Source organism: Benincasa hispida, chromosome 8 (assembly GCF_027475165.1).
Source record: "Benincasa hispida cultivar pf3 chromosome 8, pf3_genome.v1.1, whole genome shotgun sequence".
In the NCBI taxonomy this organism is placed as follows: domain Eukaryota; kingdom Viridiplantae; phylum Streptophyta; class Magnoliopsida; order Cucurbitales; family Cucurbitaceae; genus Benincasa; species Benincasa hispida.
Window position 1 is genome coordinate 29821751 of NC_143485.1, and position 17804 is coordinate 29839554.

Sequence of the window (17804 nt, forward strand, 5' to 3'; positions counted from 1 at the left end):
TCAGCTTTAGGGAGAGCCTAAAACTATCGCTTGAGGAGGAGTTCTCCATCTTAGGGGAAGCTTAAGGTGACAAGTGATTTGAAAGATAACTTCAAGAAGAGAGAGAGACTCATATACTACGTAGTGCCGAAATGTCCACTACTAATATTCAACAACTTAAGGGGAGCCTAAGTTCATATAGAGAAGGAGTTTCGCATCTAGAACCTTGGTATTCATCAAGTTAGGCTATACGTGAGTCACTGTAAAAGTCGTTTCGTTATAGATCAGTACTACGTTGTAAACACTTGACTTTTTAATATTAGTGGATTTTCTTTTCTGGACATACTATCCCCCAGATATAGGTAGTTTATCGCCAAACTGAGTTAATAAACTGTGTGCCTTTACTTGTTTTCTTGTTATTAGTATTTTGTTCTTAGTATTTTGTTGTTATAGTGCTTGTCAATGCTTTCCGTTTAATATCTGAAATTGTGAGTCATGAGTCATCCTATCATTTTTCCACATTTGTCATAGCATTTTCAGACAAGTTGGCTAAGCATTTACATGGATAGATGATTACTTGTAGTATCCATAATCAACCAAACAATTGGGTTGATCCAAACTCCTAGGTTTGGCCTTCTAATTTCCATTAATCTCTATTTTCAATTTCTCATTTTAAATTTACATTCAAGTTACATTCGAAACATTTACATTTCACCACTGAAAATCACAACCCCCCATTCGGTTCGGAGTTATAAATTTATTTGATCAATCGAAAGCTTTAACATACTTCGGCCATCACTTACAGACTAACAATATACATTAGTAATGAAGTTTAAACATTGATAAATTCCATTCATAGTACTCTAGTTAATCCAAACAATCAAAATATTTTTCAATTAAATAATTAAAAAATCAGTATCTCAGAATTGATAATAGCCAATACATCCTTTTACTTTTAAAAACATCAACTCATAACATATTAAAAGCTTCAAAACTATACCTGTATATGTAAAAAAAAGAATAAAAATAAATTAAATCTAACATCTCTAAAAGGTTTATGGCTCAAAGTTTAATTAGGCAACCTTCTGAATAAATGCATCATGGATCTGCAATCCCCCCTTCCACTTTGAACTCCAAACTTCATACAAACCAAGATGGATGGTCTTGCACTCTATGGGTGTTGAAGGATCAACTGAGATTACTAAAGGATCCTTTGGGATGGTGATAGGTGTTTTATTTGGTTTTAAGTCTCCAAGAGAAACTTTCATGGACATGAACTTCCCTTTCCTCCCAACCTTAGCCATTACATAAACATCAATCTCATCCCACCCAAATGCATCTGATCTCATTGTGACATTGAAACCCACTCTATACTTACTCCCACGATCTACATTATCAGTTGAACATGTCACCTCAAGCCATGAAACTTGCTTCAGCTCTGCCATGTACAAACTTCCTGGCCTGCAAAAAAGAATTATACAACATACTATCACATGTTATATACCTAATCTTTTGTTATTCTTTATATAAATTTTGTTTTTTTTAATGTATTTGGGCTAGCTTGCACATAACCTCGTCTAATTTAATTCAACTCTACTCTTTGTTTGGTTAAAGGAATTCATGGCCCCACAGTTAAAAAAAACCTCACTTCTTATACGGTGGGTCTTAGGATTATTCACAATTCTTTAAATTTCATAATTTCATTCTTTGTTTGAAGTATCCTTTAAGTGAAACTCATTTCCTCTAGGCCAACATGTTTCTCTTTATATTTCCGACTTTTTCCTTCACTAATCGGCTTGAAATTAATAACAGAACTAAGAATTGAAAAATTAAGGTTCATACATAGGATTTCTTTTGCTCTTATTATTCCATGTTAAATTACTAGGTTCTCTACTCAAAAGTATAAGCAATTAATGATAAAATTTTACTCTTTTATTCATATTTTCACACGTGTTAGAGATTAGAGAGACTTACTCATTGGGGTTAGTGATATTCCAGTAGCGATCATCATTGCCCCATGTGATGTTAAATCCTCTTGGATAAATTTTGGTGATTCCCTATGGAATGAAAGATCAGATAATGTAAGAAAAATGATCCCAAAAGAAAACCTTCAGTTTGATACAAAACAGTTAAATTTATTAAAAAAAAGGAAAAAAAAGTGCAAAGAGCAAACCTTGTTGGTATCCTTTTCAATGGCAGTTTTATCTGCTTCTCTATGAGGGCAGCAGATGGTTGTCATTATTGGATTTGTAAAGCTCCCACAAGAAGTTCAAGAACTTGAATTTGTGTTTGTAATCTAGTAGTCAATTTCAGAATGATGAGTACTTGAGAAAAATCACCGAAATGAAGAATTTATAGGATGAAGAAAAGAAAAGAAGTAAAGTAGATAAGAACAACCGTCATGGAAAAAAGGTGTTCTCTTTGGAGTGATCTCGAAAATACAGTTGTATTGTTAGCATTTACAAGGGAAGGTGATGTGTAAAAGTAGAAAGATTGAAAAATACGCATGGTGCTAAGAAACTTCCTTAGCTTTACAAAAAGAGGGGTTTATTTACTTTTTTTTTCATATGTATATATATGAAGCTTCCTTTGTCTTTTGCATACAATACAACCACAGCAAAAATTCTTTTCTTGGAATCCCTAGTTTTCTTTTCTTTTTATTTACATGTGTTTCTTTTCTTTTCTCTTTTTTCTTTTTCCTCCTTTTTTTTTTTTTAATTTTATTTTTTCCAAAAGAAATGTCATTGGAAACGTATTAGGAGAGAAAACATTGGGATTTTTAGAAATAGAAAAACAAGTGAAGCAATTTACACAAAATAGCAAAATTTAATCATTTTTCTTCTATCACTGATAAACACTGATAGAAGTTTATCAATGTTAGAAACTGATATAAATCTATTATTGATAGAAGTTTATCATTAATAGATATTGATAAAAGTCTATCAGTGTCTATTAGTAGGTTTTTTGTTATATCTGTAAATAGTTTTCTATCAATGATAGAAACTGATAGAAGTCTATTATTGATAATTTATCATTGATAGACATTGATAGATCAGTAATTTTTTTTGCTATATCTATAAATAGTTTGATATTTTTTCTATTTTTAAAAATTTTGGGGGAAAAAAGTCAATATTGTTGGGTGATTTTGGTTGAATAGTTGGAGGTGGGCAACACCTACTTAGATAAGGACGTTTGAGGGGAATCATATTGTGCGACCAACAACGCCGATGCGCGTATGCTGTCGATAGTCAAACGTACGTTACAAACATGATAACTCAAATGTGAGCTTCATTTGGGTAATTGGTTAGAATCAAATGTCGATCAGAATTATAGTTGTGTTTGGAATGATCATTGTGTTTGTTGAATTATGGGTTTTTTCTTTTTCTTCAATTGTTTCAAAATTTAATGCTTGAATGATTTATTTTTCAGTTTTTTGTTTTTAAATTTTAAATTTTAAATTATTAAGTTTATGATTTTAATATGCCTCTAATCTATAAGTTATTAAGTTTACCATTTGTTCCTATAAAAGAGTGATGTCTCAGGTTTTGTGTACCATTTTCAATATCACAATTTTGTATACTACATTTTGTATACCGCAATTTTGTGTATAACATTTTGAGTATCACAATTTTATGTACCACATTTTTAGTATCACAATATTAATATCACATTTCTTATACAACATTTTGTGTGTCACCAATTTTTTTCTTATTTCAAAAGATTGAATTTCAATCTCATTTTCTTTTTTCTTCTCTTTGTTAATAAATATTTAGAAATTGATTTGCTTCCGCAAGATTTATTATTTTTCATCGATTCCATTTTCTCAACAATGGTATCAGTACAATATTGATTTTTTCAATGGTGGTATCAGAGCTACTTTGATTTTTTTCTACAGTGGTATTAGAGCTTTATATTTAAAGGCCTGTGATTTTGTTTGAGAGTGAATTATTTTTCCATATTTGAAAAAATGTCTTCTAATTTTGGTGTTTCCTCTCCTCCACATTTTAATGGTGAAAACTACAAGTTTTGGATTGTTAGTGCACTCCTATATCAAGGCACTTGGCCTTTGGGAATCTGTTTCAAATGATGCTGATCCTCAACCATTAGGAGAAAATCCAACGTTGAATCAGATCAGACTACATGAAGAGGGGAAATTAAAGAAGCCCAAAGCTCTATGTGTGATTCATACCACTTTATCAGATCCTATATTTTCTAGGATTATTGATTGTAAAAGGGAAAAAGAAGTTTAGGATGCTAAAAATGAATGACTCAGATACGTAGAGGGATTTCACAACAAATGTGATGACCATTATAAACTAGATAATATTAGCTAGTGAAAATTTTCCAAATCAAAGAGTTGTGGAACAAATAATGGTTAGTGTGAAGGTTTCAAAAACCCATACGGAAGCGAGATATTCAAACGTGTCTCTCAAGTAATTTTATAGGACATACATAAATCAGAGATGTGAGGAAAAAAGGCATGATAAACATTCAATATCATATAGCATGCTTTTACATAATAAGATAAGAACAAAGGAGAACTTACTATTGAAGTCACAAATCTTCCTGTTCCTCTCTCAATACTGCACGACCACAACGGACAATCACGAACCCTTTTTCTTGAAGACCACGTATTGAATTACTTCTGTATTCTCAGAGGATGAGAATCAAAGAGGGAGTATGTGGACTTCTCTTTTAATTTTGAAAGAAGAATAAAATTTTGTGTTGAGAGGGGAGTTTTCAGAGAATAATCTTTAGAGAACTATTAGATCTCAGTTCCTCTATGAAGAGGGAGAAAACTCTGTGCTTCATCATTTAATGTGAAACCCAACTTTCACACACACACACATTTATATATATATATATATGCTATATCACATATAACACATAATCTATAGTTTGTTTATATTATAACATATAATATAAGCTACAGTTTATTATTCTCTCATTTAACCTATAGTATTTAATATCAATCAAATTCATATTAAATTTAATCTATAGTTTTTATGTGAATCATAATATAATTAATATTTGAATCAATATCAAATAATTTATATTAATTATATCATATATAATTAATTTTCTCAATTCAAATTAATCCAAAATTAATTTGATTCTCAATAATCTCAGTTGAGCTACTAATGGAACCTTATGGATCTATAGAATGAGTCTCCAAAAGTACTTGGTTAATTAATTAAACTCTTTAATTAATTAACTAACTTTCATTAATCGTCGGTCATTTCTCTATAGACCGACAGTTGTACTCTTCACACTATAGATATATTTATGTATCAATTGGATATAACCAATCAACAACGCGATGACCCTTCACAAATTGCTCGTAAGTATAGCTAGGCCAAAATGACCAGTTTGTCCCTATAGTTACATCTAACTTCTTAAGTACCATTAATCACTCTAATGAACAATAAGTCATAGTCCAACTATGACCAAACCCCTCTCGGGCCAAGAGAGGGTGTGACGCCATATTGTTCAAGCCTCGAAATCAACCCTTAAGGGAGCAATTTCTCTATTTTCTCTAACTACAAGGAGTTAGTGAATTTCTTCTTATGTAGTTGTGTGACTAGCTCTCCAATCAAATGAATTACCAAAATGGTAGGCATATTGAGTTGACGAACTGGTCAATCTCACTCATGAAAATCAAAAGACTACCTTCATAAGCAGGAGTTCACAACTCACTAAGGATTCAGGTCAAATCATCTATGGTCATCCTAGTGAAATATAAGTCTCTTCTATTAACAGTGTTATATAGTGAGACTATTCATTTTGTGGCCCAGTGTTATACAAACTTTTTGTATAAAATACCTCTGCCCCCATGTCTCCATGCGAATTATCAGGATCATATCATTTGTAGAACTTTACAACAATTGTAACAATTACAAAGCGGTTCATATTCGTAGTGTCACCAAGATAAGGTACCCAACCTTATCCATCTACTACAGACTGTTTAGGTTATCGCTTGAACATGATTCACCTGTATGTCTCTACATACATGTTCAAGTTCCAGAAGACAACCTTGGATCTTAATTTATTGGTTTTGTAGGTTAATGCTACTAAATGTTAAATAAAATGCCTTCGATTTTATTAGATAAATAAATTGTTTGTACATTCCAATTACAAACTATAGAACCCACTAAGATTCAGGGCATCAATCCCAGCATAGTGTTTCTAATAAATTGGAGTCAAATATCTCAGCCATAGTGAGTCTTCTGATCTAACAAATCTATCTATAGTTGAATTAATTAGCAAATTACAAGTCCATGAACAAAGAGGTACTATGCGTAATGAGGTGTAAGTTGGGAGTTCATTCCATGTAAAGTTCAAAGACAAGAAACTTGTTGGAGAAGATGATAGACATGAAACTAAAAATCATGTGAGTATGGAAAAAGGAAGAGCATTGGGAAAAAATAAATTTCCTCGCTATTTTTGTAAAAAGACTAACCATTTTAAAAAGAATTGTTGGTTAAAAAACAAGCAAGTCTACCATTGCAATTAATGCAACAAGAACGATCATAAGGAGAAATTTTGTTATAGTAAACAAAACTAGATCTAAAATTTCCAACAACAAGAAAATTGTACAGATGACAATAAAGAAACAATTTTTTTTATTTATGCCAGTCTTTGATGACAAAGTGTCAACCTCGTGGCTTATTGACAATGAATGCACTTCCATATAGCTAAAGATGTAAATCTTTTTGGCCAAATTGATAGATCTATATAGTCTAAGGTGGTTCTTGGACATAGCGAGACATTATAGCTGAAGGCAAAGGTACTGTTGCCATGCATACTAAGCAACATCGAGTTTGTGTCATTTATAACCTTCAAGAAGCAGATATTGCAAGGGTCAAAGTAGTTGAAAATGCATTTATTTTATGTGGTCGCTCATTATGTCATCATGCTTTTAACGTCAAAGTAGACGAAACCAAAAGGTGGCATCAATGCTTTGGGCACAAAGATAATGAAGCTTTGAACATTTTGCCTTCTTCTAACATGGATAATATTTACAAATTTACCTTTATTGATCAGCTTTGCAATAGTTTTCAAGAAGAGAAGATGTATAGTCTACATTATCTCAAAGAAAATTTTGATTTAATTACTAGTGTATTCAATTTGGTATAAGATGGTAGTAAAAGGCACATAAATGTAAAGATTTTATTTATTGATAAAAATAGAGAAAGAAGGCAAAATCATTGAACTACTCGTCATCATTCTCACAAAAACTACAAATAGATAGTTTATATTTCATCACAAAAAGTTGGTTGTGACAAAGAAAAACCTCAACAAGTGTTGAATTATTATTTTTTTTCTTTATCTCCTTTAGTTTCAAATTTTAATGCTGGAAGTTATTCACTTTATTGTTTGATTTATTTTCAGTTTTTGGTTTTCATGTTTTTAATTAGTTATTAAGTTTATGCTTTTAATATGCATTTAATTTGTAGGTTATTAAGTTTGCACTTTATTCCTATAAAAATGTGATGTCTCATATTTTTTATGTTTCGCAATTTTATGTACCACATTTTGAGTACACAATGTGTACTACATTTTGTGTACCACAATTTTATGTAAAACATTTTGTGTATCACAATTTTATGTACCACATTTTAAGTATCACAATTTTGTATATCACAATTTTAGTTTCTCATTTGTTATATCATATTTCTTATACAATATTTTGTCTATCACCAATTCTTTTTTCTTATTTAAATCAAAAGAATGAATTTCACTCTCGTTTTTTTCTTCTCTTTATTTAATAAACATTGAGATACTTGTTTGCTTCGCAATATTTATTTATTTTTCATCGATTCTATTGTCTCAACAGTGGTATCAGAACTACTTTGTTTCAATAGTTGTATCGAGCTACTTTGATTTTTTTCTACGGTCTTGAAAGTAATCGTGGTATGGTCTTGGTGCTAATAGTCTCATATCGATTGTTTCCCAACACAAGATCCTAGACATAGCGTAGAGAGGAGGAAGAAGAAGGCAACCACAACAAAAATTGGTTTGAATCGCATAATTTGTTTCAAACCCACAAAGAAAATGGTACTCTACGTGTGGGGAGAAGTGTAAGCGTACCATTCTAAGCACTTTCTAGAAGCTCACATAAAGGTTCAATATGTAAGTACTCCAAACAGTACTTGTAAATTTTCAACGTGGGACAATGGTAAAAAGGCAACTTTAGACATGTCATTCCCAACGTAATTTTGTTTTAGTATGTATCTTCATCTACTAAGTTACTAATTATTCTCACATCATAAATAGGAATGCCTATTTTTCTTTAGGAATGCAAGAGTGGTTGGGAGAAAAACTTTCTTCCATGTGCGCTAAATGTGGACATGCCCATCCTCACCCTATTTGTCTCTTTTATTTGTGATCTTCGTCTTCGAGTTCTTAATCAATCTCCATCTACCTTCTCTATCGTCTCTTCTTTACTCTAGATCGAAATCTCATAGAGTGATGATAAAAATAAAAAAGAGTAATTGCAATTGATAGTATTTTTAGAAATATAACCAAGTGTATAACATTATTTAAAAAAATTACAAATATAGACAAGTCTAACAATGATAGACTTCTATTGTTGATAGACTTCTATCAGCTGATAGACTTTTACCAGTGATATGGTCTATCATTGAGATACTCTTACCAATAATATGGTCTATCACTGATAGATTGTTTAAATTTGGTCATATTTATAATTTTTTTTACATTATGTTATATCTGCTAATATTTTGGGTCTAATGTCAATATCTACATCTGTCCCATAAAAAAATGAGTGAATGAACATTGATTAAATAAGCCTTCTGGTCGCAACGTTGCTGCACTTCCTAGTTTAGAGCACCACAACGTCTACGGAAAACCCCCTCTTGGGTTATGGTGCCACGCCTCGCGATGTAGGGCAATGTAGCCCAATTTTCTAGCTTTTTAGCTCCATTTTCCCTCCTTTTTGTATATTTGACCCTAGAGTCCTCATATTTAGATTTTTACACCAATTTTAGTCCACTTTTACACAACTTTCTCTTATAACTCGGTTTCTGCAAATTCAATAAATTAAACATGTTAAATCATATTAAATAGCAACAATAACTCTTAAGTTAAAGACAATAAAAGCACTTCTCAGGTGCTTTTCACCATCCCAAACTTAAAACTTTACTAGTCTCGAGTAAAGAAAGTAAACACATAAAAAAGGGAAACATGTACTAAATAAATGGAACCCTAGGCATGCCTGATGCGTTATTTTATGAGGTGAAATCATGGAATGAAATGCGGTGATGGAAATACGTTGAGCAACAAGTTTTCTCAGCGGAATCCAAGTATAAACTCCACTGAGTTTCCTTGTAAGTCTAGGGTCGAACTCAGGGACTAAGGAAAACGGTATGCGGTGGTAATTTTCGAGAAGATTTTGTGGCAACCAATAAATCAATAACTGTTTTGGTTTGTGTTTGTGGTAATAAAATAAATGAATGCAACGGAGTTATGAAAAGAGTTGATAATATGGAAGATGCGATAAGCATGCGGTGAACGGGTTAAGAAGGGGTTCGACTAACACTTACTAGGATGCGTTCATGTTATGCGAACATGCAACACACACACAATAGCAAACCATCTCTCGACTCGAATGCTACGGCTTCTAATACTAGAACGCATGCGATATTGCGATGAGTCTATAGGACCTACACATAAGCCTCTATTCTTATTTATGCGATGACAAACACATAAGCCTCTTTGCGGGCATGGTGGTGGTTGGACTTCTTCTGTCTCATGATGTTGAGGCTTGAGGATGGACGCAACTTCTGGATTCATTTGCTCAGGCTCTTCTGAATTATAAGTCAACAGGTCCTTAGTTGTTACCGCATTCAAGTTGGTCGTGATAGGTTCCTCCCCCACTTCTGCAGTCATTTTTTTGCTTAGCAAGGAGACTGCTAAGCATTGTTCCTTCCTCGTACCCCCAGCATTGCGAGGAAGCTCAGCTTAAGCTCGATAACGCTCCTTGCGGTCTATTTTTGAGCTCGCCCGCAATTTGTTCCAGCTGAATTTTGAGGTTTCGAATGGATGTTTCTTGATTCTGTAGCACTGATTCGTTATTCTTAATGTACTGCTTCAACAAGCTCTCTAAGGACAAAGATTGCAGTGTCTGTGAGCTACTAGCTTGGTTATGCATTGGACCATTTGTTTGCAGAAAAAATCCAAGTGGCCCTTCTTTTTACGCCATTGATTGGAAATTTTGTTGTTGATTTTTTCACGCAAAGTTGGGGTGGTTTCTCCACCTAGGGTTGTACGTATCAAATAGGGATTATTCTTTATGAAGCATATCGACTGCGGATTTTCTAGGCATTCTTCCATCGAATGAGCATTTCCGCAAATGACACAACTTGCGATCGTTTGAGCAATTCCGTTGACCTATTCTTTCTTTACTCCCATGCTATTAATTGCGATGCCTTGTATCAAACTCATCATCGCAGACATTTGGTTCTGAAGGGATGCGATGGCACCATTGTTTGCGTCATTGTCTTTAATTAATCTTTGATTGCTTTCTCACCAGTCCTCGTGAATTTTTAAAATGCGATCAAGTATATTTTTGTCCTCCTCATATGTTTTGTCGAGTAGACCACCAGCTACTGCCGCATTGGCAGCGGTCTGCGAAGCAGGGTTCAGTCCTTGATAAAAGATCTCCATTTGCAAGAAATTTGGTAATCCGTTGTGTGAACAGTCTCTTACCAGCCTCTTAAACCTTCTTTAGGCGTCATTGAGCGATTCATCAGTTTCTTGTTCAAAATTTGTTATTAATTTCCTTCTCCTGGCATTCTCAGTTGGTGGAAAATATTTTTTCATAAACTTTTCCACCACTTGTTCCCACGAAGTAAAACACGGGGATTGTTGTTTAGATGCGATACTAATGTGGTAAATGCGACAGGTTATCATAAAGAATAAAGAATTGTTGGTTTGTGCAAAAAGTGTAAATTGCGCTAAAAAGTAAATTGCGTTGTAAATAAAATAAATGTCTAAACTACTAATGATACAAGGTGAGGACTAGCTGTGAAGTTGTACAAAAGAATCTAATGAATGCGGTGGAAAGTCTTGTCAATGAGTCAGAAAAGGAATGAGTTGAGGGCAAGGACATCGCAAGTTCATTAATCCTGTTAAAGACGCAACTAAGGTTCCGCTTTCCCTTGGGGTACACCTTTCAGTGATCGGCCGTGTTCCCATATGTCTATGGTGAAACAGAGATGAACATAATGAATGTAAGGTTGTTTCCATCTCTGGAAATAATTCTCGCTTTAGTTAATGCATTCTTCCAACTTTCTCTCGATAGGCGAAATAACATCTTCACTTCTGCTCTCACAGGTGAAAATGCCGTCAAGCATGCTTTAGCTAAACTCAGTCGATTACCTTAATAAAGATGAACTCACTCGCTTAATCATTCCCCTTTACCCAGGGGATTAAGAACACATGACGGAGAAAATGGATGATAAATGAATGGAAAGGAACAGAGAGATGATAATGATGACGATAATGATATTGAATTCTAAAGATCAGCGTTTGATACATGATATGTGAATGAAAGATTAAAGAAGATGAACACAGTAGATGGATGAAAGAATAGAAACAAATACGAAAAGAGTGTCAATGTCTTGACACAGATCCCGATCGAAGATGATGTGCTTGTCGGTGCGTGGATGAGATGGAGTGGAAAGCTTCCCTCTCAGGCTTGCTTTCCTAGTAAAAGTGACCTCTTGCACAGAGCTTCTGCTTCGGGAATGGGAAGAATTTCTTGCTAAGAGACTCACCTTTTAGCCTTGTCTCGTCGTTCTCTTGGATTTTCTCTGTAAAGTCTCTTCAGACCAGCCTCTTTTGCAATGAATTCAAGGAAGCTATTTATAGACCTCAGCTCTTGTATTGGTGGTCTCACTTTGTAATTCTGATAATTCTTGCCATGGCGTAATGGAAAAGTCCTTTCTGCTCCACGATCAATTTTTCAGAATCGTACAACAGAAAAGTTGTACACTTGTCAAAATCGCCAGCGAATGCGTTGCTCTGAACATCTTCGATATATCGCCGTATGTGGTGTAGTTGTTTTGATTACCGCATGCGGTGGAAATGCGTTGATCGCTTGATCCATGATTGATCGTCGCATACGCTGCAATTGCATTGATCTTTTCATTCTTGATCGATTGTCGCATGCTGAGTAGATGCGTTGTTCATTTTTGTCCTCGAGCAATTAATGCATGCGATGACCTATTTCTTGCAAAACAAAGACTTGGACATTCCATTTCGCCATCGCAATGGGGTTAGTGGGTGTGTTCACGAAACATTCCAATTTTCGTATTTCTCAGCCAATTCTTATACTATCGACATAACTTTTCCTTCTTTTTGCCGCATAATCTAAATAAAACAGCATAAATAACTTGTATTTCTACAAGTTATCACACCCCCAAATTTAGATATATGCTTGTCCTCAAGCATATCTTCAACTGAGGAAATTCTGCTCAACTCTCATCCTAACTTTGCGTCGATCAACTACTCCAAATGCTCCACCTCTACAAAATTTCTCAACAACGCAAGTTCCTTCTATCCATTAACATTTCATCACATGCTCTAATTTATTCTTATCTACAACAAACCTCTACCCAAAACTCCCTTCTAGTTTTGAGAAGAATGTTTACCTCTTCTTGCAAAAACAACAAAGTGCGTGTTTATGTGGTGGCCTGGTTTGCGTCATCTTATTAGAGAATGTTCATCATGGTTACACCCTATTTTTGGCTTTCTCCCACGGGTGTCATGCGAGCATCCAACTTCGGTTGTGTACCAATCTTAACTTCAACTCTTGATTTTCAGCCAAGTTTTACTTTTGCTGGTCAGAGGAGTTGTCTCATCCTTATTTTCTCTTCTTTTTTTTTTTCATAATGCGTCGATCCTGGAAACCTACCTTCGTTTTGACTAGCTCCCATGGGTGACATGCGGACATCCAACTACGAGCAAGTTCCTTTCACGACTTAACTCTTATCAGGTTGGGATTTTTCCCTTGCTCTGACATTGGAGTTTTTATGAATTATTTTTTTTTTTATATATAATAATGATGAATGAATTTGCCTGATTATGACCACATCCGCTTGATTGCATCTGCTCAGACCTTTCCCACCCCCGAATTTAGAGATGCGCAAGGTTCTCATTCATTATTTTGGACAGAAAAGATAAAACACTTAGTCAAAATTTTGAAAAGAAGTTTGAGCAATCTTGAAATAGAGAAGGTAAAGCAGAGTTATTGCGATGAATTGTCTAAGTGTTAGTCAGAAAGTGCAATGTATAAGAAATATTGCTAAGGGTATGCATACTACTCATCATGGTAGTGCAATTAACAATGCCAAATAAAAGACAAGAATTTTCGCAATAATTGACAAAGGATGATAAGTAAAGAGGCTAACGCATATCGAAAGAATAATTAATCAGTTGTATAAAATTTAACTAAGTATACAAAGAATTACAAACATCGCAACACAAAATTTTAGCATGTACAAAGAATACAAGGTATAGCTTCTATATACAAAAAAAATAATGAATGAATGGCCGCAAAGAAAAATTGCAGAATTGTGGAGAAGGTGGCACACCCCCAAATTTAGAGTTGCGGCGGGGGATCTTGAGGAGGATGTTGTAGAGGAGCTCGTTGAGGCGCATCTTGAAACTGCAGAGGTTGCTGTAGATGGGGAGGAACCATGGGACCATGTAAGTATGTTGTTAAGAAGTTGAAGTATTCATGGTTGCGCTCTGCCATCTGTCTTTGGTTCAGGCAGATGGTGAAGATATTGCGTTGAATATTAATCATCGCCTGCCACACCATTGTGTTACTGCATTGCAACTTTGCATTGCTCTCCTACAACTCTGTTATTACTTGGCTGAAGAAGTTAAGTTGGTGAGAGAAGAGGGACCGCATTTCTACTAAGTCAGAAGCAAGGGTTGCGAGGGTGGGTTCTGCCGTCGATGTCTAACCAGCATCGGTTTGAGGTTGAACGGAAGGGCCTGCTCCCAAAACGTGTGGGTCGTCAACATACAGCGATGGAGGTGAAAAGTGAGGTGGAGATGGATGGTGGGGAGATGCTATTGGGGATGCGGTGTTTGAATAAGGAGTAAGAAGAAGATTGGTGAAGTGTTTAGGAAGAGGGGAAAGGGGCTCAATTGGAGGGCTAAGCGGGCAAATGATTAAAGGCAAGGTGTCCAAGGGTAATTGGGTTTGCTCTTGCGGTGATTGATCTTGGACTTTTTCCTTCCCTTTATCTTTTTTGCACTGCTTTTTTGGCTTAGGTTGTTGCGGCGCATTCAGATCTATGAGGGGCCGTTTAGGTGGAAGCTCGGGGCAGTGTGGGGAATCCTTGAGAAGCATTCTCTGGGTCTTCATATGGATGAGGTCGTGGACTTTAGGCATGGGCTCTTCGTCAATGCCTATGCCCACAGAAAGGCACAGGCTCAAAATCGTCCACGGAAAGAAGTATTGGCCTCTCACACGGCCAACAAAGCCTCAAATCTGCTTCACAATCAACTAGCCTACATCAATCAGAATGTCGCACGCTATACAATATGCGGCCATCACTCGATCCCTTGAAATTTTCTTATCATGCGTTGTTGGGATGAGTCGCCGTTTCACCAAGTATACCCAAAGTCACGCCTCTAGAAGCAGCTTGTTGGAGGCAAGGGTCTTAATGCCTATTAAAGATACCGACCACTGGGTGCCCGGTTGCGTTAATACTTTCAGTGCATTCTCCATGTGTACTTCTTCAGGATCATCAATTGTCTTGTTACCCAGTGCTTCTGGGATGTTCTTCATCTTATATAGTTCATTGATGTCTCTTGTGCTGAATGGCACTACCCTTCCTTCTATGACCACCGCATCTTCGGTGTCATGGAGTCGGCAATGACAAAAGGCCCTCACTACCGCAAGAATAATGATGGATGGGCATTGGCAGAAAGTCTCCCACCCATGCTCCAACACAACACTTGTAATCAGATCTGGTAGTGGTGTCGACGTAGGGAAGAAACCCATCTCCATCATCAGATCATCGTTTTCTTTCTTTGTTGATGGGCGCCTGTTGGTCGACGCAAGTGTTAACGCAAACTTTTTTCTTTAACAATGCGCTGATACAAATATGCAATACTACTTCTAGGTATGCGTTAATTATGAATATTCTTGTAGTATGTCTTGCATTGTCACAAGTTTCCTTAGGTTGGAACCAAGTGTAATTCCACTGTAAGTTTCTCGGTATGATTCGAGGTCGAACACAGGGACTGTTTGAGGTTATTGTGGTATGTTCATGGTATATGCGACCAGGTTTTTTAATCTTTAAAGAGTGTTTTATACAAGTATATAAAATTGCAGTAAAGTAAAGGAAAGCAGTAAAATGCGATAATAAAATAAGTACAATAAACCTAAGCTAGATGATACGAGATATAGGCTTCATGATACAAGATGTTGGGGTCCAGGCTGGCTGTGAAGATTATGCAAAAAGCGTGGAATGCGGCTACAAGTCTTATGTACAACAGAAAGAGAAAGATAACTAATATAAACAGCGCAAGTTTCTTAATTGCGTTGAAGTTATAAGTATGGTTCCGCTTTTCTCTTAGTGTACACCTTTCAGTGATCAACTGCGCTCCCACATGTCTGTGGTGAATCAGAGACGAATGTAATGAATGCAAGGTTGCTTCCATGTCTGGAAGTACTACTCGCTTTAGTTAATGCATTCTTCTAACCTTCTCTCGATAGATCAGAATTGCATCTTCACTTCTGTTCTCACAGGTGAAGATGTTGTCTTGAATGCTTTAGCTAAACGCAGTTATCTCTTTAACCCAAGTTAAGCACTCGTTTAATTCATATTAACTACCAGGGGATTAAGAAGACATCATAGAGAAAGTGATTCACGGAGGAACGGAAGTAGACAGAAAATGGAATATGAAAGCAATCGAAACATTTAATATATCTATTAGGCGTTTGATACATGGTGTGTGAATGAAGAGATAAAGAAAGTGAAATACAATGATGAAAAGAGATAGAACAGATACAAACAAGCCCCAACATCTTGGCACCGATTCAGGTGGAGATCTACTTACTGGATTGGATGGATGAGTTTCCCTGTAAGGCTTGCTCAACTAGTAGCAGGGTTCTCAGCACAAAGCTTCTCGGCGGGTATTCAGCAAAATAGAACTGAGACTCACCTCTCGGCCTTGTCTCGTCTTCTTCCCGGATTTCTTCAGTTAAGCACCCAGCTTAGCCTTTTCTCTCAACACTTTAGTAGCAATTAGCCCTGTATCCAGTAGCATAAGTTTTCTTTTGAAATCTATAGGGTATTTATAGGTAAGGATATTTGACTCCGACCTTGTGGTCCCCACTTGTTGTTATGGAAATTCTAAAGTTGGAGGGATATTATTCCTTCTGTTATGCAATCAGACCGTCAATTCTACACAACCGTTAGTTGTACATGTATCTCCATCCTCTGCTTTTGCGTTGCTCAGTTGCATCTTTCGATCGTGAGTTCGCATGCAGTGTTGGCTTTTATTACCGCATGCGGTTGAAAGTCAGCTCTGGATCGACTATCGCATTGCGCCGTCATTGCGTTAATCGTCTCTTCATTGTTGATTGACGGGCGCAATGTGATAGAGATGCGTTGATCAGTTCTTTTTCAGCCTTGAGCGCAAGCAGTGACTTGTTTCCTGCAAAACAGAGTAAAATCTCCTTTTTTTCCATCTTAAAGATGTTAGTGGGTGTAACTGCGATAATTCATAATTATTGTATTTCAAATCTAATTTTCATACAATTGGCACATATTTACTATCTTTTGGCCGCAATATCTAGATAAGGCAATATAAATAACTTGTATTTCTACAAGTTATCAGCAAGCTCGCTGCTCTCAATTTTCGCTTTCCCCTTTTCTTGAGCAGACGCAAGGCAAGACTTTTGTCTCTGTTTGCGTCCCTTTTCCTTGCATTGCTCTTCTTGTTCCCTTTTCCATTGCGCTACTTCTTTTCTCTTGTTTTCTCTAATGCACTGCACATTGGCTTTGCACCGTTTTTCCTTCGCCTCCTCCTTCTTCTTTTCTTCTTCTTTTTCTTCTCTCATCTCTCTCTCAAACTACTCTGAGGCAAGTAAAATGCGTTGCTCATACCCGAGCGTTCTTATTTCTTCTTCTGCCGCTATTGCACTGTCACGGCACACCTCTTCATCGTGGAGTTTTCCGGCTAAATCGCCTGATGCAATGATTTGGCATGCACGTGACATTTTTTCTTGTTTCTCTTCTTCTTCTCTTTTCCTTCTCTCCTTTTCTTCTACTATGCTTTGAAAAAATAATGGGTCACTTGTTGACCCATGCGGCGCATTCTCCTTGCGACGCCACATCAGAGGGGTAATGTCTAGATCTTCTCTATCTTTAGTCGCAACCATTCTTATATGCGTTGATGACACTTGAGGTTGCGCTAATGCATGGGCTTGCATTGACACACCTCTTCCACCCTTGCGGTGGTGGATTCTCCATCGAAATCTAGGCTTTCTGCCCTCTTTCTCTTCTCTTCCTTCATCAGGCATTTCTCTTCTCACCTGCGTTGTCTCTTTTCACTCGTCTTCTTTTCTTTCTTCTTCTTCTTTGGTCAGGCAGCTTCATCTTCTTCTACCCATTTTTCTATGCTTTTTCTTTTCTTCTTCCTTTCAGTCGTCTCTGGCTGCTTCTTCGCTCCTACTTCCTCCGAAATGGCCTTGATGGTTCCCTCATTGAAGTCTGTTGAAACAGTCTCCTTAGGATCTGCAATGGCCAGGGCCCTTCTTCGTGAAGCTTCTG

General features: G+C 36.1%; 1 protein-coding gene across 1 annotated transcript; it reads right to left on the bottom strand.

The window, feature by feature from the left end:
- Positions 1-846: 846 nt before the first annotated feature.
- Positions 847-2407, bottom strand: LOC120083248 (protein PHLOEM PROTEIN 2-LIKE A9-like). The gene is made up of 3 exons (XM_039038922.2): positions 2153-2407; positions 1954-2036; positions 847-1440 (listed from the first exon to the last, which is right to left on the bottom strand). The coding sequence occupies exons 1-3, from the start codon at positions 2216-2218 to the stop codon at positions 1053-1055; spliced, it is 537 nt and encodes a 178-aa protein (XP_038894850.1). The 5' UTR covers positions 2219-2407; the 3' UTR covers positions 847-1052.
- Positions 2408-17804: the final 15397 nt, after the last annotated feature.